The sequence below is a fragment of the Theropithecus gelada genome, chromosome 14 (genome assembly GCF_003255815.1).
Source record: "Theropithecus gelada isolate Dixy chromosome 14, Tgel_1.0, whole genome shotgun sequence".
Lineage (NCBI taxonomy): Eukaryota > Metazoa > Chordata > Mammalia > Primates > Cercopithecidae > Theropithecus > Theropithecus gelada.
In genome coordinates this window covers 6351901-6377621 of record NC_037682.1, presented here as the reverse complement: position 1 = coordinate 6377621, position 25721 = coordinate 6351901, and the positions used below count along the sequence as shown (strand labels likewise).

The 25721-nt window shown below is 39.6% G+C and overlaps 1 protein-coding gene across 6 annotated transcripts in view; it reads left to right on the top strand.

Annotated features, from left to right (window-relative positions):
• PPP6R3 (protein phosphatase 6 regulatory subunit 3) overlaps window positions 1-25721 on the top strand; it is a 160349-nt gene that overhangs the window by 90817 nt on the left and 43811 nt on the right. For all 6 annotated transcript variants that reach the window (XM_025355904.1, XM_025355903.1, XM_025355902.1 and 3 more), the window contains 6 exons: window positions 1472-1584; window positions 5885-5998; window positions 16195-16324; window positions 18879-19031; window positions 21291-21440; window positions 23767-23831. In XM_025355904.1, the coding sequence (XP_025211689.1) occupies window positions 1472-1584; window positions 5885-5998; window positions 16195-16324; window positions 18879-19031; window positions 21291-21440; window positions 23767-23831 (725 nt within the window). The remainder of the gene's footprint in view (window positions 1-1471; window positions 1585-5884; window positions 5999-16194; window positions 16325-18878; window positions 19032-21290; window positions 21441-23766; window positions 23832-25721) is intronic.

The following is a 25721-nucleotide window of genomic DNA, read 5'->3' as shown; positions in this document are numbered from 1 at the left end:
GTGCAGGCCGTGGAGAGCCATGACAGGAGTGTGGCCTGCCCTGTTGGCAGGGAGGAGTTTCTTACTCCTTACTAAGTTCATGTTCTTGAGCAGAGGAACTTGATTGCTCAATGGGCTAAGAAGAAGATTGCTCAGTAGGGCCTGTCCGAAGGGCCCAGGAGAAATCGATAATGGAGAAGTCCAATTCTGCAACAAATTTTTTGAGAAGGACACCGCATTGTGGACATCAGCACCTTCTCTGCATGACTTACAAGAAAGTTAATTTTGGCTTTTGGACAGTCCTGTTAATACTTCTGTTTTGTATTAAGTGATGAATTCCATGTTAAAATTATACTGGCCAGTTGATACTTACCAAGGAAATGCTAGGCTCCTGATTCCAGTCAGTGGGTTTGGATACCCTAATCTGTGCTCTCCTCTCTTCTAGAATATGAGTGTTCTGCCCGTATTGGGAGCACATTGCTCAGTCTTTGAGTTATGCTCAGTTTCTTATTCCAGAGAATAAAATGTGTTTGGGTGCTGAGATTTTAGAGCTTTTCTGTAAGGTCAATACACTGAGGGAAGGCTTAATATTTCTTACCCATTGGTATTCTACAGAAAGCTGTGTTTGCTTTTACTTTTTTTTTTGAGACGGAGTTTCGCTCTTGTTGCCCAGGCTGGAGTGCAATGGCGGCATCTCGGCTCACCGCCATCTCCGCCTCCCGGGTTCAAGTGATTCAATCTCCTGCCTCAACCTCCCGAGTAGCTGGGATTACAGGTATGCGCCACCACGCCCAGCTAATTTTGTATTTTTAGTAGAGACGGGCTTTCTCCATGTTGGTCAGGCTGGTCTTGAACTCCTGACCTCAGGTGATCCACCTACCTCAGCCTCCCAAAGTGCTGGGATTACAGGCGTGAGCCATCGTGCCCAGACGTACTTTTACTTTTTTTTTTTAATCCAAAAAAAGTATGTGCATCCTTCTATGCTGATAAGAGTGTGTTTTGGGGATACACGTTGAGTATCCCTTATCTGAAATGCTTGGAACCGGAGGTATTTTGGATTTCAGTTTTTTTTTCAGATTTTGGAATACCTTTATTTGCATTATACTGGTTGGACATCCTGGACCTAGAAATCTGAAATGTTCCAATGAGTATTTCCTTTGTCAGTTTTCAAATTTTGGAGCATTTTGGATTTGGGATGCTCAATCTGTGTATTTTTTCCCAACTATTTTAGAAATTTTTACTCATCAGAACCTTGATGACATCTCCCTGCACATAGTAATAATGTACTGTGCACTATTATAAAGCTCATTTGAATGCCTGACAAAATACATTACTCATGATGTGATCTCTCTTGGCCTTGACCTTTTGCTCACTGAAGCTTATGGCCAGTGTTAATTTGTGTTATTTCTTAAGTAACTTTCCCTTTCATTTTTAAATGATAAATTTAACTTCTAACATGTTTTATGGTTAAAATTGTACTTTTTTCCTTTAGCGACATTCAAATGCATCACAATCACTTTGTGAAATTGTTCGCCTGAGCAGAGACCAGATGTTACAAATTCAGAACAGTACAGAGCCCGACCCCCTGCTTGCCACTCTAGAAAAGTATGTGTAAAACTCTGTTCTTGTTCTTCTTTCATATTGATGCTGTTCCATGTGTTACCATTGTGAGTGATTGGTAAGTGTTCCTTATGTGGGAATCATGTCCCTTGAAAATAACCTTGGGTGGGTGAGAAGGTAGGGAATTCTGCTTCTTTTATCTCAGTAGAAGTTTGGCAGGATAAGAAGATAAATGACATTTATATCTAGACTTCGAGTTTTCTAATTATTTGTAAAATGGAATTCTGTAGAGCCATCCTAAGATGTGGTAGTCATTTAGAAATAACTGTCATCACAACTTCCAAGGGTCTTTTGATGAAGAACAGTCTTGTGTAAGTACGAATGTTGCATGTTTTAGTCAGCGGCTTTTATCAGATGATCTTTAAGGCTTTATTGTATCTTTGCAGCTGATTAGGGACAGTTATTTCATGTTTAGGTAGAAGACAGCTTGGGGATGGGATGCTATTTTTTCTAGATTCACATGTTTTCAGAAAGAATGTTTACTGTCGACTTTGCATGTATTTGACCTGCATTCAGACAGCTGAAAGTTATTTTAATGATCAGGCCATTCCTCACTATGGAAGAATAATTGGAAAGTATGCATACAGCTAGCATTGTTAAGTACTAATGGCAATCTTGCTTCGGTTTACTTCTATTATTGTTTTTAATGCTTTTGTCAATCTTTTTTATTCCTGCTATATATTGAGACTTTTGCATCTTTGGCTTAACTACCTATAATGCCCTTTTATTAAAATAAAATGTTGTATTATTTCCTTGACACATGTAAGACAGGCAAGGAATACATTACAGACAAGTTAACGTGTCTTCAACTCTGTCTTTGCGAAGTGGAATTGTGTTTTCCTAGCATGTAGAATACGAAGGAGTTGAGTTCTCTGAAGTAGCAAAACTACAAAAGATTGCCGGCTTCCGAGTAAAATGGTATCTTACCTGTCCTATTTTAGTAATTCTTGCACTGTGGCATATATAGTCCTTTAAAACTTTTAAGACATCCCACATTCAAATACAAATTGTGGTATTAATTAGGTTGAACCTTGTAAAATTGCCATTTCAGTAGGTTAGAAATGTTGAATATCAGCAGTGTCATATGGCTCACTGCAGTGCTGCCCAGTAGAAATAGAATCAAAGCCACATGTAATTTAAAATGTTTTTGTCCAAAGTCTTGGAAATCCAGTGTGTATTTTATACTTAGAACATGCTGGTCAGATGAGTTAAATTTTGGGTGCTTGATAGCCACATGTAGTGAATGACTCCCATAGTAGACAGTGCAGGTTCTGCCCGAATATCAGACTGCTTAGTAGTGATTGCTAAGTTCTTCAGTGCCGCTCCAAGCCCTCCGTCCACACAACTTTATTTGGACCCAATATGTAACCTAGCCACCACAGCCCATGTGCACACTAGCTTTTATATTTCAAGCTGTGTTTTAGTCCTAGATCAGGTAACTAATTTCTGGGATGAAGATAGGTAAATACCTAGAGTTTACATCATTAAATTAGTTGGAGTAACTGTATTCAAATACATGGACCTGATGAATCAGTGGCCCTGTTGCCAAGTAAAACCTCCATTGCATTTAACGGTGGCAAGAAAATCTGTCATAGTGCTTCCCACAGTCTGTTTGAGAATGAGAACCCACCGCTTCTAATATTTGACACACTGCACATCTTTTAGTGTCTGTTGATTCAGACAATACACACTGAGAAAAGATTTCTATTTTAGTAAACTTTCTAATCGTAATAGCATCTGTGTATATTTAATCTTATGTGATAATATGTAATATCTATTTGATAAATTATAATTATTTAATAATGATACTACGTTATTAAATCACTGTACTGGCAATACATAATGTACACATAGCTTGCTGAGCTCTGTATTATGATGCCAGGTAACCCACAGTGTGAACTCCACTGTATATAGGAATGTCACATGTGTAAATGTTAAGCGCAGATTAGCACATCTGGAAAAATTTGAAATGAGGTAAGATTAAAGAAGATACTAAAGAGTGGTAGTGGTACCAAGAAATCTCAGAAAGCGGACTGAAGTGTTAAATAAACAATGTTTGGCTTGGGAAGCAATCTGGGCCTAAATTGAATGCATTTTATTTAGTGACTCTGGAAATTTTTGAAGTTCAAAAATTTTTAAAAAACAGTTTTGTTAGAATAGACTCTGTCTGAATTCTTGATACTAATGACCTTAGAACAAGTTGGGTTTGATCCCATTCATTTGAGCCAATTGGTTTTTTATAAGTGAATTTTTCCTGTGCCATTCACATTTAAAAAAAAAAAAAATGAGCCATTGTCCCAAAGGCATGGATAAAGAACCTGGATGGCTTCATGCAGGAAACAGCTCATATCATAAGTTTTAGTGATGTCTATCCAGAAACTGCTTTTTTTTAAAACGTGAAAGTGAATATATTTTCTCACATGTAATTAAATACCTTTTTATTGAAAGAATGTGAAGGCATTCCTTTTATTTTGTTTGATAAGCTTCAGTCCTTCGGTTTACTATTTCTTCTGGGTTTGGTGATATTTGTGTGTTCAGGTAGAACTCAGAGTGTGGCGCAGCTATTGTGGTATTATATTTTGACTGTCAAGTTTTTGCTGGTTATTATGTTTTTCTTGTCCATTAGTAGAATTCTTTCATGAATACAATAGACTTCCAATTTGATACAACAGTGAAATGGCTAGGGCCTCTGTTAGCTATTCCCTTCAGGCATCTGTATTGACAAAAGTGACAGTGCCCGCTGATGTGTAAGAGTGCTATGACTGAATGAAGAGAGTGTGGACTTCCACAATCGCATGCTGTCAGTACCCCTCCACCTGTGGTGAGGCTGCTATTGAAGAAAAACATATTTATAGTTAAAGTTTGTTTTCCAGAGCTCGGTTCCATACTGAACAGTTAGTGTATAGGCTGCTGTGTGTGATGTGACTTTTATAGTACTGTTTTGGTGAGAGGTCTCACAAGCAATTTAATGCTGGTTTGGGAGTACTTGAAAAACCTCCTCCTGCAAGGGGACCCTCTCAAGTTAAGTTAGATACTAGTTTTGTTTCCCCAAAATAGAGATTCTCTCCTACTTGCTGCCCTATGTTGGCAAGAGGCGGTCAAGGAACTGGTGTACAGTACACTGAACACAACTATACCTTGGGATTATGTGTCAGGTGAGCAACCAGGGACAACCCAGCTGCCTGTCACACTGTAAGGGAGATTCGAGACTCCATTTCTTTTTCTTTTTTTGCAATGGAGTCTCGCTTTGTCACCCAGGCTAGAGTGCAGTGGTGTGATCTCAGCTCACCGCAAACTCTGCCTCCTGGGTTCAAGCGATTCTCCTGCCTCAGCCTCCTGAGTAGCTGGGATGACAGGCGTGCACCACCGCGCCCGGCTGATTTTTGTATTTTTAGTAGAAAAAGGGTTTCACCATGTTGGTCAGGGTGGTCTTGAACTCCTGACCTTGTGATCCGCCTGCCTCGGCCTCCCAAAGTGCTGGGATTACAGGCGTGCGCCACTGCACCTGGCCTCCATTTCTTAATTCACGTGAATTTTGAAAATTACTGAGAGGCTAAGAGACTAAGGTTTTCCTTGAGAATATAAATTCAATGAACTGGTTTATGTTAATTGTGATCTTATGATGTATATGAGAGAAGTGTAATGGAAAGAGCCTGCAGATAATGCTTTTTGGACATTTAATTTAGTCACATTTATTTCGTTGCTGCCATTTTATTTTGCTTTTTCAAATTTTATTTGTAGAGTAAAATGCAGCAACTGATGTTTTCTTTTTTCTGTTTCAGATCTTTGCTAATTACACATTTATGCCTTTGTGGGAAAACGTTCATGAACATTCATGGGTTCTAATAGCCTTTCTGAATGTTTTCCCTTCTTTAGTGAGGGTGAAAGTTTCTATGTCTTCTTGCCACCCCCAGCCCCAGTCATCATCATCATCATCATCATCATCATCATCATCAGAGTCTTGGTTTGAGTAGGAGGTGACTTTGTCTTGAAATTCTGTTGGCTCTCAACAAAATTGGCAAAGACAAGCATGGCCCAGGTTATTTTGCTGAGGGAAAGAGATAGGAGGGTGAGTGAGTGTGTTTGTGTGCGCGTGCATGTGTGTAAATTATAAATAGGATCAATTGCCTACTTTAATAAGTATATAGAAATAAAATAGTAAAACAAATATGCCCAAGTGTGATTGAACTCTTCAGTGACGCTTGTCTTGTGCCGTCGTCTTTTTTTCTGAAGTTGTTGGTGATAAGTGATACTGCAGTTAGTGATTATTGATTTGTTTCCCTAGGCAAGAAATTATAGAGCAGCTTCTATCAAATATTTTCCACAAGGAGAAAAATGAATCAGCCATAGTCAGTGCAATCCAGATATTGCTGACTTTACTTGAGACACGGCGACCAACGTAAGCTTTTCTTATGTCTTACAAAATGAACCATATTGTTTTGCTTTCAGATTTTTTTTAAGTTAAGAGTTAAATTCTTGGTGGATAAGCTGTCATAGAGTACCTTTGAATTGTAGTTGCTGATTCTCCTTCTACTATATGAACCATAGCCAAGTTTTATATGAATACCACATATAGGGATGCAGTTGAAAACTGTGGTTTGGTGACACTATTTATTGGCAGTATTTAGACTAGTCATTTTTTTTTTTTTTTTTTGTAGTAGTAGTTAGGAAAATGCTACTATAATAAATGCTATAATCAAAAATGTATGATGGCTCAGAAACAGAGAAGCTTATTTCTTGCTCATGATAATTGAAAATAGGTGTTCCTGGTCAGTGGGTAGCTCTCCTGGTCATTGAGAAAGTCTTTCTATCTTGTGATTCCTTTCATTCCTTTTTACAGATACTTAGGCCTTCAGGTGGTGTTTTCCTGGGTTTCACATTTGAGGGCACTGCAGTTAAGGCTGTCTTAAAATGCATGGGCAAGTGGCTTGAGCCTTTAAGGACGAATTTCTGCTATGTGTTTTATAATCAGAAATAAAGCCTGCTTTTCCCATGTGTGGCCTTCTGCCCCTAGACCAGCCATTTAATGTGTGTCGTGTTATTCTTTATAGTTTATGTCCAGTGCAGATTTACTTATTATCAGAGTTTTCTAACTGCTCTTAGAGCATGAGAATCATAAGTTTTCCAGGATTGTGTGATATAGAGATTGGAATTTGTATTTTTTACCCCAGTATTCATTCATTAAACAAGGGACAGAGTCCATCCTTAGCATATGAAACTTCAGCCATTCAAGGTTTCTGTATTTACTTTTGATGGTGTAATTTAGGTTTCTAGCAAAATAGTGAAGACAACCTTACCAACCAACCCCTGCTTCCCCAATTCCTGATCTCTGTTGCTGCTTTGCCTAATCTTTGGTCAATACTAATGGAAGGGCAGTGTGGTGGCACTGCTTCAAGTATGTTGTAGTTTGGGGGTTGTTTGCCTACCTGTGTCTTTCTAGGAAAATCAGTGCCCTCTTCCTACCCCAGCGGTACAGTGCCCTCTTCCTACTCCAGCGGTACAGTGCCCTCTTCCTGCCCCAGCGGTACAGTGCCCTCTTCCTGCCCCAGCGGTACAGTGCCCTCTTCCTGCCCCAGCGGTACAGTGCCCTCTTCCTGCCCCAGCAGTACAGTGCCCGCTTCCTGCCCCAGCGGTACAGTGCCCTCTTCCTGCCCCAGCGGTACAGCGCCCTCTTCCTACCCCAGAGGTACAGCGCCCTCTTCCTGCCCCAGCGGTACAGTGCCCTCTTCCTACTCCAGCGGTACAGTGCCCTCTTCCTACCCCAGAGGTACAGCGCCCTCTTCCTACCCCAGCGGTACAGTGCCCTCTTCCTGCCCCAGGGGTACAGTACTCTGTTGCTACTCAGGCTACAGGGCCATCACATCATCTCTTAAAAGTGGTTTAAAAACACATTTGGTGGTCCTGTGAGGTTCATACTACTTGAGAAATAAATGAGGGAAAAACAGCATACATTTTTGCGTGTGGAAGTGAAAAACACATAAATGTACAACTTAAAGAGCAAACAAAGTTAACAGTAATATAAGAAACAATAAAGGGAAATTTCTGACCAGAAGGAACTTATCCTAAAACCAGAAAAGGTTTACCAAATACCACACAACGCAAGATTGAAGTTTTAAAATAGGACTCAGGGCCAGGCGTGGTGGCTCACACCTATAATCCGGGCATTTTGGGAGGCTAAGGCGGGCAGATCACTTAAGGCCAGGAGTTCGAGACCAGCCTGGCCAATATGGTGAAACCCTGTCTCTATTAAAAATACAAAAATTAGCTGGGCGTGGTGGCGTGTGCCTGTAATTCCAGCTACTCGGGAGGCTGAGGCAGGAAAATCGCTTGAACCTGGAAAGCGGAGGTTGCAGTGAGCCGAGATCATGCTATTACACTCCAGCCTGGGCGACAGAGTGAGACTCTTGTCACATATAAAAGAAATAAAATAGGACTCAGATCTTAGCTTTACACTGATAAGATTTCTGAATTCCGAGGATAAAGAATAAATCTTAGAAGTGTCTGTATAAGAAAAAATGGGCTACCTGTGAAGCCAGTCAGATTGCCAGATGTCTCCTTTATGAAGCTAAGTAAATACTTAACAACAGAGTGCAGGATTCTGAGGCTGAAACATTTCTGTTGATATGTGAGGGCAAACACTCAGTGTTTCATCTGTGTACTGTTGATGAGATGAAATTACTTGAAGATAGACTTTATTAAAGCCAACCAGAAAAATAAGAATGAAGAACTAAGGGAACATATTGGTAAATTATGATCAAGAAATGGGTAGGGATGTGACAATATTATTATGAAGTTTAAATGTTAAGAATAAATAATCAAAATAAGTCAAATATTGAAAAATGGAAGGAGTTCCAGATTATTTTAACAAAACTCAAGAAATAAGGAGAAAAGTGTCAATTAGTACATATTGGAGTTCTTATACTGGGGCAGTTGAGGTACATTCTCATACACGGTATCTTCATCTCAGTAAAATTATAGTTCAGGTGTGGTTTTAAATAAATGTAGTAGAATAACAATAGGTCATGTAACTTCCAAAGCATCTTAAAGGTCAAAGAGTAAGGAAACTCTGACAGTCCCAGACACAAGGGACCCTGGCAGTCCAAGACACACACTTGCAAGCCCTTCTGGACAAGAAATACTAACGGCAGGGCAGAGACAAGAGAAAGCTTTCATTGTAGTTTAGGCCTGAGGAATGGAGGAGCAGCCCTTGGGAGAAATACACACTACACCTCCAGGATCCTTCTCTATTCTTGCCCCTACTGAACAAAACTCTTAAGCCACTGAGAACAGGTTAGCAATAAAAGCCCTCTGTCCCTGGTAGAAGTGGGAATACGTTCTGGATCCAGACCATTAGAGAATCCCCTACCACGAGGGTAAGGGCAGGATCACTGAGAAGGCCCCAACCCTAGACCCGGGTACACTTCAACTGCCTAAGACTGAGGTTGAACAAAGCAGAGCATTCCTGCATCCTTTCCTTCTCCACCAGGCCTCTCGTGATCCAGTAACAACACTGCTGTGGAGGAAAGGCTAGCGTCGGGGAGGAGCCTCTTGTAAGTCACAGGAGCAAGTTTAAAGAGAGGACCTCAGCTGATGGGCAGAGCAGACAGTGAGAGACACCTGGCAAACTGGCCTTAGCCATAAACACCAAGTAACTTGAGACAGACTTGAAGTTCTTAGTGCACCTTGAGAAATCATAGTAACAACAAAGCCCAAACCTAGCTCTGTAGATGACTAGATTGATTCAAATCCCCACACTTAAGACCTAGAAAAGAGACATGTTCATTCTTATATAAATGCTATTTACATCAGTTTTTATGTAAGATGTCCGTCTATCAACCAAAAATTACAAGAAACAAGATAAAAACGCCAACAAACTGTCAAGGGAAAAAGCAATCAGTAGAACTAGATTCAAAAATGTTGGAACTGTCAGATAATTTTTTTTTTTTTTTTTTTTTTTTGGAGACGGAGTCTCGCTCTGTCGCCCAGGCTGGAGTGCAGTGGCCAGATCTCAGCTCACTGCAAGCTCCGCCTCCCGGGTTCACGCCATTCTCCTGCCTCAGCCTCCTGAGTAGCTGGGACTATAGGCGCCCGCCACCTCGCCCGGCTAGTTTTTTTAATATTTTTTAGTAGAGACGGGGTTTCGCCGTGTTAGCCAGGATGGTCTCGATCTCCTGACCTCGTGATCCGCCCGTCTCGGCCTCCCAAAGTGCTGGGATTACAGGCTTGAGCCACCGCGCCCGGCCCAGATAATTTAAATGTAAATATGATTATGTTAAAGACTTGTGGGAAAAGTGGAAAATATATGAATAGATGAAGAATATTAGCAGAGAGATGTAAGAGCCTATGGAAATGCTAGAAGTGAAGAACAGCAGAAATGAAGAATGCCTTTGGGCTTAGTTGACATAGTTGAGAAGAGAATCATCATAGGACCTTAGAAAGTATCCATACTGAAGTATGAAGAGTTAAACAAAAAAGATACTTGTGAGCCGAGAAGTCCCAGCAATAATGACGTGCCTCCAGGAGCAAATGCAAGTGCCCAGAATCTTGGTTTCTATTACTGTTCTCCAATAAAAGGAACCAAAGCTCCTCAGAGAATTGGCTGGTTCTGTGACCAGGGCAAGAAACATGTAAGTCTGAAACAACTTACAGTACCAGAAAATAAGGAAATCCTCAAAATTAAATAAAAAAAAAAAAAAAAAAAAAGAAAACCCCCAAATGATGGCAGCTGTCATTGGGACATTGGAGCCAACTAAATAGAGTTCACAATGGTCAAAGCCAGAATAAGTTGTGTAATAAACTCATTTTGTGTTAAAGCCCAAATTATAAAATACATATCTAAATGGGTAAAAGGAGACAGATCTCCCATGTAGAAGAATTCCAAATAGGTTACGTAGGTACTTCATCTTCAAGGAGGTAGAATAGCACTCTCTACTCCTAAGTGTGGACTGTGCATAATTCCTTCTAAAGAGTACAGTATGGGAAAAAGAGAATTAAAAATGTAACTTCACAGTGGAAAAACCTGGCAAACACTACCTCAGCCAGATATTCAGTTAATTGCTAGAGCCAAGCTCATTGGTTCACGCCTGAAACTCCAGCAGTTTGGGTAACTGAGGTGAGAAGATCGCTTAATCCTGGAAAAGCTGCAGTGAGCTGTGGTTACTACACTGCATGCAGCCTGGATGACAGAGGGAAACCCTGTCCCAGAAGAAAAGCCAGTAGCCAATGTTTTGTTGACAGCATATACTCTTGATATGATGTATTAAAGATCACACTTTACCCATGTAATCTTTCTCTCAAAAAACCATAACCATAAGAAAAACTCCAGAATGTTCCAGTCAAGGGACATTCTGCAAAATACCTGGCCATTACTCAAAACTGTGAAGGTAGGTAAAAACAAAGTCTGTTACAGCCAAGAAGAGGCTTAGGAGACTTGACAACTAAATATAAACTAAATATAATGGGTATCGTGGATGGGAATCTGAAACAGAGAAAAGACATTAGGTTAAAAACTAAGGATAGCTACATAAAGTATGTATTTCATGTATCGATACTGGTTAATTAATTGTGACATGTACAATACTAATGTGTTAATAGGGGAAAGAAACTGTGTGGCTTCTATGGGAACTCTGTACCATCTTTTTTGTGTATTTATAAAATTATTCTGTAGAAGTTGACAGAACATTTAGACAGAAGGTCATTAAGAATGCAGAAGACTTAACGCTGGCAATCAGCTTGACCTAATTGAGACTTGTAGAACACTCCCCTAGCAGCAGCAGAATGCACATTCTTTTCAGGTGTACATGAAGCTTACCAAGTGTCTTAGCTCAGGCTGCTGTAAAAAACTGCCATAGACTAGGTGGCTTTAAACATCATTTATTTCTTACAGTTCTGGAGACTGAGAAGTCCAACATCAAGGCACTGGCAGATCCAGTGTCTGGTGAAGGCTTCCCTCCTGGTTTTCAGACAGCTACTACCTTAATATGGCTTCACGTGGCAGAGAGATTGGAAGCAAACTCTGTTTCTTCTGATAAGGATACGTACTCCACTTAGAGGGCTCTACCCTCATGACCTAATTACCTCCTGAGGGCCCCATTTCCTAATGTCATCTTATTGGGAGTTAGAATTTCAACATAGGAATTTGCTGATAACGAGACCAGTTTCTCATAATAAAACAAATTTAATAAATTTAAAATAATAATCATGTAACATTTGTATTTAGACTATACTTTGTTTAAAGTAGAAATCAATAAAAAAGTTTTCTGAAATAGCCTCAAATACTTGAAAATTAACACACTGCTAAATAATCCAAGTGTCATAGAGGAAATGACAAAGAAAATGAGAGAAAGTATTTTGAGCTAATTGATAATGGAAATAGGACTTGTCAGAATTTGTGGAATGCAGTTAAAGCAGTAGAAGGAAATTTATAACATTAAGTGGTTATGTTAGAAAAGAAGAAAGAATGTGTATCAATGATCTAAGCTCCTGCCTTACAAATTAAAGGTAAAGGCAGGGCAAACCCAAGGCAAGCAGAAGGAAAGAAATAATAAAATTCAGAGCAGAAGTCAGTGGACTTCAGATGAGAAAAATAATACAGAAAATCAGTGAAACCGAAAGCTGGTTCTTTGAAAAGATCAATAAAATTGATAAACTTCCATCCAGATTAGGAAAAGAATAGAAAAGAGACAAATTACAAATAATAGGAATGACTGTGTCCTTTGAACTTTAACACTGTTTCCTGTGGACTTTAGATGAATAATAAGAGAATACTACAAACAATGCATTAAACAGATTCAGCAGTTTATATGCGATGGAAATAATTGCCAAAGATGACTGAAGAAGAAGCAGGTAGCCTGAGCAGCCCCATATCAGTTGAAGAAATTGAACTTACATTTAAAACCTTCAACGAAGAAAACTCCTGGCCTAGATGAGCTCCATTAGTGAAGTCTACCAAAGATGGAAGAACTCTGTCAGAATATAGAAGAGGGAACTCTTTCCAACTCATTTTATGTAGCCAGCATCACTTTGAAACTAGACTAAACTACACAAAATCATGGGAACAAAAACTAGATTTGTTCCTCTGTATCTGCTAAGGATTGGTTCTAGTACTCCCATGCATACCAAAATCTGTGGTTGCTCAAGTCTCATAAATGGCATAGTATTTGCATATAACCTACACATATCCTCCCGTATACTTTAAATCATCTCTGGATTACTTATGTGTAATACAATGTAAATGATATATGTTATGCTTTTATTATTTTAAATAGTATTATTTTTTGTTTGGCATTTTTTTTTTCACCTTTTTTTAGAGATGCAGTCTCACTATGTTGCCCAGACTGGCCTTGAACTTCTGGCCTCTAGTGATCCTCCCGCCTCAGCCTCTTAAGTCACTGGGACTAGGTGAACCACCTCGCCCAGCTTTCTTTGAATATTTTTCATTTACAGTTGATTGAGTCAGTGGATGTAGTACCTGTGAATACAGAGGGCCGACTGCAAGTAGCAAGATGCCACAAGAGCTGAAATGTAAAATTCCTCAAGAAAATATGAGTGAATCAAGTCTAACAGTATATTGTAAGGATAATACATATCATGACAAAGTGTGGTTTGTCTTGGGAATGCAAGGCTCATTCATCCTTCAAAAATCTTCACATCAACAGACAACAGATCTGATCACATCAGATCAATGAAGAAAAACCATATCATTTTGTTAAATTCCTTTATGATAAAACATCTCAGCAAATTAGTAATAGAAGGGAACTTGGATGAAAACTGATAAAGCCCTCTTTCATTTTATTTATATTTTTTGAGATAAGATCTGCCATTCAGACTGGAGTGCAGTGGCACAATCGTAGCTTACTACTGACTTGATCTCCTGGGCCTAAGTGATCCTCCCACTTTAGCCTCCTGAAGTAGCTAGGACTATAGGCACAAGCTATCATGTCCAGCCAAATTTTTTTAATGTTTTGTGGCGATGGAGTCTATATTGCCCAGGCTAGTGTTGAACTCCTGGCCCTAGGTGGTTCTCCCATCTTGGCCTCCTAAAATGTTAGAATTACAGCCTTGAGTCACAGCGCCTGGCCAAGCCCTCTTTTAAAAATCCCATAACTAACATAGTTATTAATAGTTAAAGACCGAAGTGATTTTCTCTGAAACTGGGGAACATAACAAGCATATTCACCATCACTACTCTTATTCAAGCCATGCTGGTGGTCCAGGCAAGAATAGTAAGGCAGGAAAGAAAGAAAAGACATTCAGAGTGGAAGGGGCGGTGTCAGACTGCTTCTGTTCACAGATGTCAGGATTGTCTTTGTAGAATATCCTAAAGAACATTAAAGAAAAAAAAACATACTCCTAGAACTAACAAATACATTTAGCAAGATTGCAAGTATGAAGTCAACACTCAAAAATTAATTGCATTTCTATGTACTAAGAATGAACAATTGGAATTTGAAATTTTTTCAAAGTATTATTTTTTATAGCATAGAGAAAAGGAAATACTAAGAGACAAACCTAACAAAATGTGTGCAAGGTTTAATGCCCCAAAACTATAGAATATTGATGAAATCAAAGATGACTTACATAAATGGAGAGAAATACTCTGTTCATGGATTAGAATACTCAATATTGTTAAGATGTCACTTCTCCCCAAAGGGACCTGTAGATTCAATGTGATTCCAAACAAATTATAAGCAGGATTTTTTAGAAATCAACAAGTGAATTCTAAAACTTGCACGAGAATCAAAGTAAGTACAGTAGCCAAAACAATTTTGCAAGAGAAAACAAAATTAGAGGACTCACACTCTGATTTTGAGACTGAATACAAAGTGACAGTAATCAGGACGGTGTAGTGAAAGAATAGATGTACAGATCACTGGGACAGAGCGGAGTCCAGAGGTAGACCCACCCCTGTGATCAGGAGGTTTTGGACAGAGGCATGGGGGCATTTTAGTGGAGAAAGGACAGTGTTTTTAGTAAATGGTCCTGAACAGTTAGGTATTTTATGCAAAAAGTTGGACATTGATATATATTTTGCAGATTATGCAAAAATTAACTCAAAATGGATGATGGAACTAGACATAAAACTCGTAGTTCTAGAAGAAAATAGAAGAAAATCTTTGTCTCAGAGTTATGTAGAGATTGTTCAGATATATTGCCAAAACCCAATTCATAAAACAGAAATTGACAACTCAGACTACACTAAAATTTTAAAATTGTGCTCTGAGACTCTGTTAAGAAAATTAAAAGACAGGCCACAGACTGCCAGAAAATATTGATAATGTGTGAGAAGAGACTTATATCCAGGTATATGAAGAATACCTAGGCTGCATATGTTGGCTCATGCCGAGCACTTTGGGAGGCTGAGGCTGATGCGGGAGGATCACTTGAGAAGGCCCCATCTCTACCAAAACAAAACAAAAGCCAGGCATGGTGGCATGTGCCTATACACCTACTTAGGAGGCTGAGGAAGGAGGATCACTTGAGCCCAGGAAACAACAACAAAACAGAAATCTATCCTCTCACAGTTCTGAGTCCTAGAAGTCTAAGATCAAGGTGTTAATGGTGCTGAATTCCTTTCAGAGATGCTTAGGCATTCCTCTTCTAGCTTCTAGTAGTTCTTGGCATTCCATGGCTTGTGATCTCTCTGCATCCTCTTTATATTGCTTTCCCCTCTGTGTCTGTCTTGCCTCTTCTCTCTTCCAAGGTAGTTATGATGGCATTTAAGGCCCACCTGGATAATCTAGGATATTCTTTCATCTCAAGATCTTTAATTAATTTCATCTTCAAAGATCTTTTTTCCAAACGAGGTGATATTTGCAGGCCGTGCGTATTAGGATGTGAACATATGTTTTGGGTAGGAGAGCATCATTCAGCCCACTACTTAGCTAAAGCAGACAAACAGAATAGACAGTACTCAGTGCAGTATGCAGGGCAGCTGGAAGTCCCACACATTACTGTTGGGAATGCAAAGTGGGAATACAGCCACTTCGTAGAAATATTTGTCAGTTCTTAGAAAGTTAAACATTTTTAATGTCACCCAGCATTCTTATCCTTGAGTATTTACCCAACTCTCATTCCACCTATAATTGTTTTCCTGTAAGAAGTAGGTTATAGTGAGCATAGATGAGCTTTGTGTAGAATAATTTAAACCTTTTAAATAGGAAATAATGTTGATTATCTAAGAAAAACTGTATGGAACAAGTATGGGCCTGTTCATTAATAACAAACCAAACTGGCAGGCAATGTGGGGTGCCCTATAATCCAGAGATTAGATTCCTTTTGCTCTAAATTTCCTGGTCAGTTAGAGACTTGTTATTCTATAAAAGTTATGAGGACTTACAACGTTTAGAATGGGAAGAAATCACATGTAATTTCTTACCTGATACTGTAGCTGTTTGGGTTGCAGGTTATAGAGGCTGAGGTTTTATTAACCCTCTTCTGCCTCATTATGCTTTCTTCCTAGCCTTTCTTCCCACAGCCAGAAATGTTGATATAGCCATTATTATATAATCACTAAGTAAAGACATACATGGTTGATAACCTTGAATGATTTGTTCTGAAATTATAATAACTAAAATTACCTTGCTTTGTTTCAAGATTCGAAGGCCATATAGAAATCTGCCCACCAGGCATGAGCCATTCAGCTTGTTCAGTAAACAAGAGTGTTCTAGAAGCCATCAGAGGAAGACTTGGATCTTTTCATGAACTCCTGCTGGAGCCACCCAAGGTAGGGGAGCTATCTTAAGCATGGCTGCCCAGCCAGTAATTTGGTTGACACAGTCATTCGAATGTATATGGGCCTTAGGAGTGGCAGAACTGGCTGCGGTCTGCATGTACCAAATGTGTGAAAAGGTAACACCGTCAGTGATTTTTACTGCTTTTGAGTGGAGAATGGAGAATTAAACAAAATATTCATCTGCTTAGGAAGTTTACCTTTTCATTCTTCTGTGAATTTTTGGGTACTTACATGCCAATAAAGAAAAAAATTTTCTTCTTGTAGCGTAACATATTATTTTTGAATGTTTCAGGAAAAGCTAATCTTTCAGAAACTGATCTTTGAAATTGTGTTTTCTTATTCAGAGTTGGAGCAGTATATGTCTGATGTACAGTCGACCTTATTTAAGAAAGAGTAGGTTGAAGTTAGTGTACAATTTGGAGAGAATATGACTTGAAGGTTTTTCAGTACAGAGCCTCCCATGTGCTAATTTTAAAATGACTGTTTCCTCAGTGAAGACCCACAAGAGTTTTGTCAGCAGTCTATAAACGGTGTTCTTTCGCCCCTTGGATTGGTACAGATTTAGAGAAGGGGAAGAATCACTTGCGTTTGGAGTCTAGGGTGGAAGATACAGTTCCGTGCGATTTCTGTTCCCAGCAACAGTTCTTAAGTTTCCTTTTTCTTCTGCCCTATGTCATTGAATCTGGTGTCCCATATAGTGTGTATCTCTGTGGTTATCTACTGTACGAGTTATTGAGAATTCAGAATACTAGTTTCTCACTTCTAAATTAGATGTTTTCTGTTTAACTATTTGGAGTTGTGGGAGTACAGAATAACTTAAATAACCAAGGGAGTCTAGTTCAGCTTCAGATCATCTTTTCAGATACCCGATGCCATTGGTTAGCAGGTCGTGGTTCCATCGCTGCGCTCAAGAGTTTGCGTTGTTCTGCTGCTTCCATTCCAGCCACATCTTCTTATCTGCATTCAGCCTGCGTTGAATGTGGACCATAGTGTTGGTGCTCGCCCTTAGGGAAAGTGCCTCTGTTGGTGTTTGACAGTGATCATCCTTCATGCCAGTCCTGGGAAGAAAAACAGTAAGGAAAGAAAAAGAAAAGATTTAGAAGAGGATAGAACATCACAAATGGAAGACAGAGGTGGGAGGAGGATCTGACAGGGAAGAAGGTGTGTGAGGAAGGGCCCAACCTGTGTCTTAGGTGGCCTACCCATCTTCTTTCTGGGTGGACAAACAGGTGGCATCTGGTTCTTGGCCCCGATTCAAAAGTATCAGGCAGGGTCTTGTTTGGGCTTCTCTGTTACTCCGAGGACTGAGTGAGTTCTCTTTGCACCTGGTTTTACTATGGGATGTGTCTGTAAGTAGATCCATGAAGTTTTTTACAAAGCCTGCCAATTAGAGCTGTTTTCCATAGAGAGCAGAACCGTGGGCCTTACAGCTCTGTCAGTCCTCGGGAGGGTGGGAGCCAGAGGGAGCGAGGCTGTTGATGTGGATGGGGAAGGGCAGAAAGGGCAGCCTGACCTAGGGTGTGCCACCCTTGCCTCTCAGACTTCTAAAGTTAGGAAATGTTCTGCTTCTGTCTTTTGTGATTTCGGACTATAGAAACTCCTGTTGATGGACAAGAACAGGTTTAGAATGATCACATTTCAGGTTTGTGATCCAGAGGCAACGTCTGAATTTGCATTTTTATTACAGATTTGGCTCAGACTGAGGATTGTATTCCAAAACCACTTGTAGCAACCACTACCACTACCACTACCACTACCACCACCACTACCACTACTACTACTTTTTTCTTCTTCCTCTTTTTTCTTCTTCCTTTCTTCCTCTTCCTCCTTCCCTTTCTTCCTCCTCCTTCTCCTCCTCCTCCTCCTTTTTTCCCTCTTCCCTTTTTTTTTTTTTTTTTTTTTTGGATCAGAGACAGTGTCTCACTCTGTTGCTCAGGTTAGAGTGCAATGGCACAGTCACAGCTCACTGCAGCCTCAACTTCCCCAGGCCCAGGTGATTCTCCCACCTCATCTTCCTGAGTAGCTGGTACTACAGGTGTGCATCACCTTGCCTGGCTAATTTTTGTATTTTTTGTAGAGACAGGGTCTCACCATGTTGCTCAGGCTGGTCTCAAACTCCTGGGTTCAAGTGATCCACCTGCCTTGGCCTCCCAGAGTGCTGGGATTATAGGAATGAGCTACTGTGCCCAGCCATAACTTCTTTTAGTTTAGATTTCTGGTCAGATTTTGAAATATTGTGCTTTTTCCTAGGGTATTCTGCAGCCTTCTGCTTTCTTCTCATGACAGCTTGGAATGTTGAGGCAGGGAGATACTTGATTTCTTATAAAATTTATGGTCCAGGGAAATTACTTGCTTTTATTTCCTTTTTCCTGCTTGGTTATTTCATTGTATCTGAAAGATATCAAGAGCAACTTTAGATTTTGTTTCAGGTGTAAAATTAAGGCCATGTTGTTTGCAGGATTTAAACTAGCGTCATGTCTTAGCAAATACACCATTTGCTTTGTTCATTTAACTGAATTTAATTGGAAAGCTTTTTCTTCTTCAGAAAAGTGTGATGAAGACCACATGGGGTGTGCTGGATCCTCCTGTGGGGAATACCCGGTTGAATGTCATTAGATTGATATCCAGCCTGCTTCAAACCAATACCAGCAGTATAAATGGGGACCTTATGGAGCTGAATAGCATTGGAGTCATATTGGTGAGATTTTCCCTGCTCACAGACATTTTAATTTGCCATTGATATTTCATGGAAATTTAACCAAGTTACAACCTTACAGATTTACAATATGTCAGTGACTTTTCTTGGTCTGAGCATAAATGGTGTTTTATGTAGTTTTTGCCTTGAGTTTATCATAAATTTTGAATGCTTATAATTGTTCACTAGGCATCTACTGTTGCTTTGTATAAAGAATTGTAACACAGGATTTTGAAGATGATTAAGAGACATCAGCCTTTCCCTTGTGCTCCGTCTCGTGGACGATGACTGCTGGGTGCAGCATTGTTTTCTGTTCGTATTTAGTGAGGGGACAAACCTTTATCTTCTTGCCACTGGGAGGTATCTGTATAATGTACCTGATGCCATATGGTCTTAATTTATTTGAGTCTGGATTGACTCTTCCTTGAGACAGTTATTAGCGTGCTTATTGATGGAAGGAGAAGGGAAAGCCCAGGGGTGATTTAGGTCTCCCTGACCCCTGAATTCCCCAGTTTCAGAGTTTGTGCTTAGAATCCACAGGCCCAGCTCTGGAGCCCATGCTTCTCTCTGTGCTGCCACCCACAGCACAGAAAGCATGAGGGTTAACCCTTTAGCAGGTTTCACAAGACATCTGGTCACATCATATATTTGGGGGAGATTTGGGGGTGTTTCAAAGGAGATGTTTGTTCACTTTATGACGGGCATTGTAATGTTCATCTTCTGTACACTATTCATGTGATCCTGGGTGATCTCCAGGACACCCAGGTGAACATTACAGTGAGAGGGAGGATATGTTTTTCAGATCATGCCCAGAGAGAGGATACGTTCCATCGGCTAGTGAGTGGTGAAGCCAAGATTTGAATTCACCCAATTTCAAACCCATATGTGCTTTATCAGCCACATCATTATGATTCCTAGCATCACTGAGATATTTTTGTTAGATTTCAGCTTTGGGTTAAATCAGTATAGAGCATAGAAAACAGGAGCAATTTGGAAAAAGAGATGAAGATTTAAAGAATCACCATTTTTTTGATAGCTAGCATGGTCATTGCCCTCTGGGGACGTAGTTTTTGTCTTACCTTCTAGTGTATAAAACTCTGGGAATATAACTTTGCAAAGTCATTAATCACTAGTCTTTAATTTTACTAATAAAAGTGTACAGTTATTGTTAATTTATTCTGTTAATCTTAAGGACTCCTTTTGATGAGACTTAATTTGGTGAGACTACTGGAGGAGTCATTCATTACTTTTTCATTCTGAGATTAGATTACCAGATCCAACCATTTCCTAAATACATACTTGATGCATTTTGTGCTTTTAGAAATTCTTTACCTTTTGAATTGCTATTACCTTTTCAAGTAATTTGAAAACCCTTGTACTTCCAGGAAATTCACGTTGCTGCCTCTCGTACCATTTGTTTTTGCTGATAGTTCTAGTTTTTGTATGCCAGAGTTGAGTCATGAGCACCTCAAGATTGTGGACCATATTTTTGTGTACCTCAGTCTGCCATATTGCATCTCGTACAATACCCTGCACAAAAGCCATCAGTAAATATTTGTTGCATCAAAATGAAATTCTTATAAATTTTCTTGAAAATTATAGAAAATTTACCACACTTAGTATTTGTGTTAGTTGCTTTGAAAACAAAAATGATACTCCCTTTCTCTTGGAGAAACGTTCTCTTGTCTTTGTATGTTTGTCGTTGGTTTTTTACTGGATTCCATGCCAGTTTTGGCATGTCACATAAGCAGATAGCATGCCATTTAGGCTCTAAAGCAGTATTTCACATCCCCATGTAGTCCCCGTTATTTATGAGGGATACCTTCCAAGCCCCCGTTTGGATGCCCAAAACCACAGATATCTAACCCTACATATATACTATGTTTTTCCTATACATACCTGTGACAAAGTTTAATTTATAAATTAAGCACAGGAAGAGATTAATAATAACTAATAATAAAGTAGAGCAATTATAATACTATACTGTAATGAATGTTATGTGAGTGTCATCTCTTGCATTAGCCTGTCTTACTGTATTATACTCATCTATTTTCAGATCATGGTCGACTATGGGTAACTGAAACCACAGAAAATGAAACTCTGGTTATGCGAGTACTAATGATGTGAACTCGTGTTCCTTTTAATTGGTCCTTTTGGACTGAGAGCACATCATTTTTACTTTATTAAATCACTCTTCTATAAATGTATTAAAGTATTGGCTTAAACATTGAGGTAACCAAATATGGTTTTTCTTTCTTGTAGAACATGTTCTTCAAATATACATGGAATAACTTTTTGCATACACAAGTGGAAATTTGTATTGCACTGATTCTTGCAAGTCCATTTGAAAACACAGAAAATGCCACAATTACTGATCAAGACTCCACTGGTGATAATTTGTTATTAAAACATGTAAGCTTATTTGGTCTCATTTTTCTCCCACTCTCTCCTGGTTAGAGCAGTTTTCCACTTGACTGTGGTATGAATTGAGGTTTAAGGGCTTGAGGTTAGATTTCAGAGTCTAAATATTTAACTATCATGTTTGTTTCATGTTTAACCAATCGTGATATAAATCAGCTACTGGACAAATAACTATTAAATGAACTGTCTTGTGAGAAAAAAGCTAAGTGGCCTCTTTATTTGATAAAATTAATAGGTTTGAAGATATATAAATATTTTGATGATTTGAAGAATCATAGATATTTAAATACTATAGAAAACATTCGCACTATTATTTGGCAGACCAGAGTATACTTTCTTTGCTGAATACGTTGACTGAAAGTCAGGAGAATTGAGTTCTTTGTGATGTTGAGAGTCTCTTCCTGGGGTCTCTTTTTCTCTTCTGTCAAATATGAGATAATTTTACTAAGTCAGTCTTCAGATTTTTTCTTGCTTGTTCTATGGTACTTTAAAAATTTCTAGCCCACGCTTGGTTTACTCGCAAACCTAAAATGTAGAAAAGGCTAGCTTGGAACAGTGAAGTTGATGGGAAAGACAAATGACACCTGAGAAGAATTAGCACTGCACATTCCATTATTGCAGCCCGCAGCAGTTGTCTCTGACTTGCAGAATTTGGGCAAAATCCACCTGTGTTTAATATTAATGCAGTCATGTTAGTTCATCTGGAAGTAAGACTTGCTCACATTTTAAAAGTACTAGTATTACTTTGGATTCTAAGTTAAATTTTTGCCAAGGCATAGTTTTCTTTATTCCGTTTTAATTTAGTTCAGGTTTTATATTTCTGGTCTGAATTTTCACAGCTAATAAAACTTGGCTTTGCTTCAGGTTAACTGCACTACCTGTAATACTGAGTTTCCTGTAGATGTTCTGTGGAGGGTGTGGATCCTGATTTGAATCCCTGTGGTGTTCTGAGGGTCTGCAGTAGATTATCACATTGCATTTGGTTTAGCAACATTTAGCTTGCTAGATTATGCATACTACTATTCTCTTTAACCTAGAGTTCTGAGGGCTAATATCCAGAACCTATAAAGAACTCAATCAAATTTACAAGAAAAAAAACAAACGGCCGGGCGCGATGGCTCAAGCCTGTAATCCCAGCACTTTGGGAGGCCGAGACGGGCGGATCACGAGGTCAGGAGATCGAGACCACCCTGGCGAACACGGTGAAACCCCGTCTCTACTAAAAAATACAAAAAACTAGCCGGGCGAGGTGGCGGGCGCCTGTGGTCCCAGCTACTCGGGAGGCTGAGGCAGGAGAATGGCGTGAACCCGGGAGGCAGAGCTTGCAGTGAGCCGAGATCGCGCCACTGCACTCCATCCAGTCTGGGAGACAGAGCCAGACTCCGTCTCAAAAAAAAAAAAAAAAAAAAAAAACAAACAACCCCATCCAAAAGTGGGCAAAGGATATGAAGAGACACTTCTCAAAAGAAGACATTCATACAGCCAACAGACACATGAAAAAATGCTCATCATCACTCGCCATCAGAGAAATGCATATCAAAACCACAATGAGATACCATCTCACACCAGTTAGAATGGCAATCATTAAAAAATCAGGAAACAACAGGTGCTGGAGAGGATATGGAGAAATAGAAGATGTGGAGAAACACTTCTACACTGTTGGTGGGACTGTAAACTAGTTCAACCATTGTGGAAAACAGTGTGGTGATTCCTCAGTGATCTAGAACTAGAAATACCATTTGACCCAGCCATCCCATTACTGGGGATATACCCAAAGGATTATAAGTCATGCTGCTATAAAGACACATGCACACGTATGTTTATTGTGGCACTATTCACAATAGCAAAGACTTGGAATCAACCCAAATGTCCATCAGTGACAGACTGGATTAAGAAAATGTGGCACATACTCACCATGGAATACTATGCAGCCATAAAAAAGGATGAGTTTTTGTCCTTTGTAGGGACATGGATGCAGCTGGAAACCATCATTCTCAGCAAACTATCGCAAGAACAGAAAATCAAATACCACATGTTCTCACTCATAGGTGGGAATTGAACAATGAGATTGGACACAGGAAGGGGAACATCACACACTGGGTCCTATTGTTGGGGGGGGGGGGAAGGGATAGCATTAGGAGGAGATATACCTAATGTAAATGATGATTTAATGGGTGCAGCACACCAACATGGCACATGTATACATATGTAACAAACCTGCATGTTGTGCACTTGTACCCTAGAACTTAAAGTATAATTAAAAAAAAAAAAGTTTCGATGCTTTGAAGTGTTAACTGGAATATTCTTTTTTATTCAGCTTTTCCAAAAATGTCAATTAATAGAACGAATACTTGAAGCCTGGGAAATGAATGAGAAGAAACAGTAAGTAAATTGTTTTTTGAAAGGAATTCAGTTTGGTAATACGAAGAAAATAATACCTTCTTGCCCTAGTCAGAAAAAAAATGGAAATAATTACATGATACTGGCCATTTTACAATTTAAACTTTTCCCCAGCTTATTTCATTGTAACAGTTATTTTTATAATATTAATAATTTCTTGTTAGGTCCTCTCGTTTTGGGGGCAAAACCAGTGAGTTTGGAGTGTTCCCCATCTCTGTGCTGCCTTTGAAACTTCCTGGTCCTTTTTGAATGGCTATTGTTCTAAGAGTTAGAAGGTTTAAGTGAAGTCCTTGATGATTCAACTTAGTGTATTTGTCCTGGTCACCTTATACTCAGAACAGATGGTACTACATACATATTTTCATTGTAGAGAAGAGTTGCTTAGTACAGGGACCTAGAGGAAAAAATTGCTGAGTATTTTCTTTTTAGAAAATGTTTGTTAGCTGATTGGCAAGATTATATGAAGTGTTAGTTGATACATGTAAGTAGCTTTGTTACACAAAACTTTTTCTTACAGTTGTTGTCTGTAACAGCGTTCCTCTTCAGTGCTCTGGGAGCCTGTATGTCCTCCCGTAGATTCTGAAGCATGGCGGCATAAGGGCCTGTTTGGGAAACACTCTCAAGGCATGCTTCTGTGTTTGTTTTTAAGACAGGTTTATTGAGATATGATTCTTACATGGTAAAGCTCATTGTGGGTGTGCATTCCTAGGAATTCTGACTGATGCCTGAAGTCACCACCACCACCACCACCACTACCACAATCAAGACATTTCTGTCACCCCCAAAATTTCTCTCATGGTCCTTTGTAGTTGATCATTTCCTAGCATTCTTGTTTGTGTCTCTGTGTCTCCAGGAAAGCTAGATGACTCTTGGGAGTCAGTCTTACTTTGTGAGGTGTGATTTTTTTTTTAATTGTTTAATAAGCACTGCTGGGGTTTTGATTTGGCTTCGTGTGGGAAATTGGCATTTTGTTTGTTTGTGGCAAGGGGCTAGTACTGGTAGACCTTAGTTACATTCTTCCAAATGGAGCTCTTTGAAGGTGCTGTTTGTGGCCTAGTCGACATCTCTGGTTATATGTCTGACTCCGTCTTGGCTTCTGTGTGCCCTTCCCAACCTCCAGTTTTCTTGCTGGCTCCTCATCTGGCCAGGGCTGAGATATCCTTTATGCCCTGCTCTCCTGGTGAGCCCCGTTTTCTGGAGGCCTGGTGAATACCATTCCCTCCATGTGGAGGGATCCTGAAAGAACTTTCCTTGTCTCCTTGCACAGCAGCCTGAAGCAATTTGAAGCCGTGGACCACCTTGGAGGTGGGCCTTTGTTTTTTTTTCACTTGTGTACTTGAGGGAGTGCAGGAGAGTGACTAAGTTGCCTCTAGGTAACACCTGGCTCTCTGGATCTTACTGAAGAACTAAAAGAGACTCTGAGCAACTTAGTGCAGATTGACCCTGGCCAGGCACGGTGGTAGATGCCTGTAATCCCACTGCTTTGGGAGGCTAAGATGGGAGGATTCGTTGAAGCCAGGAGTTAGTGACCAGTCTGGACAACATAGGGAGATCCTGGCTCTACAAAAAATTAGCCGGGTGTGGTGGTACTTGCCTGTAGTCCCAGCTACTCAAGAGGCTGAAGTGAGAGAATTGCTTGAGCCCAGGAGTTTGAAGCTGCCATGAGCTGTGATTACACCACTGCACTGCAACCTGGATGACAAGCAAGGTCTTGTCTCTAAATAAATAATCAACCCTGTACTTTCTTACCCTTAGGCACCCCTAAGCCCTCTAAGATTCTCTGGCAGATACTTTATTTTCCAAGCAAGCCTTCAAGCATAGGATGGTTTTTTTTTCTTTTTTTTTTTTTTTTTTTTTTTTTTTTTTTTTTTT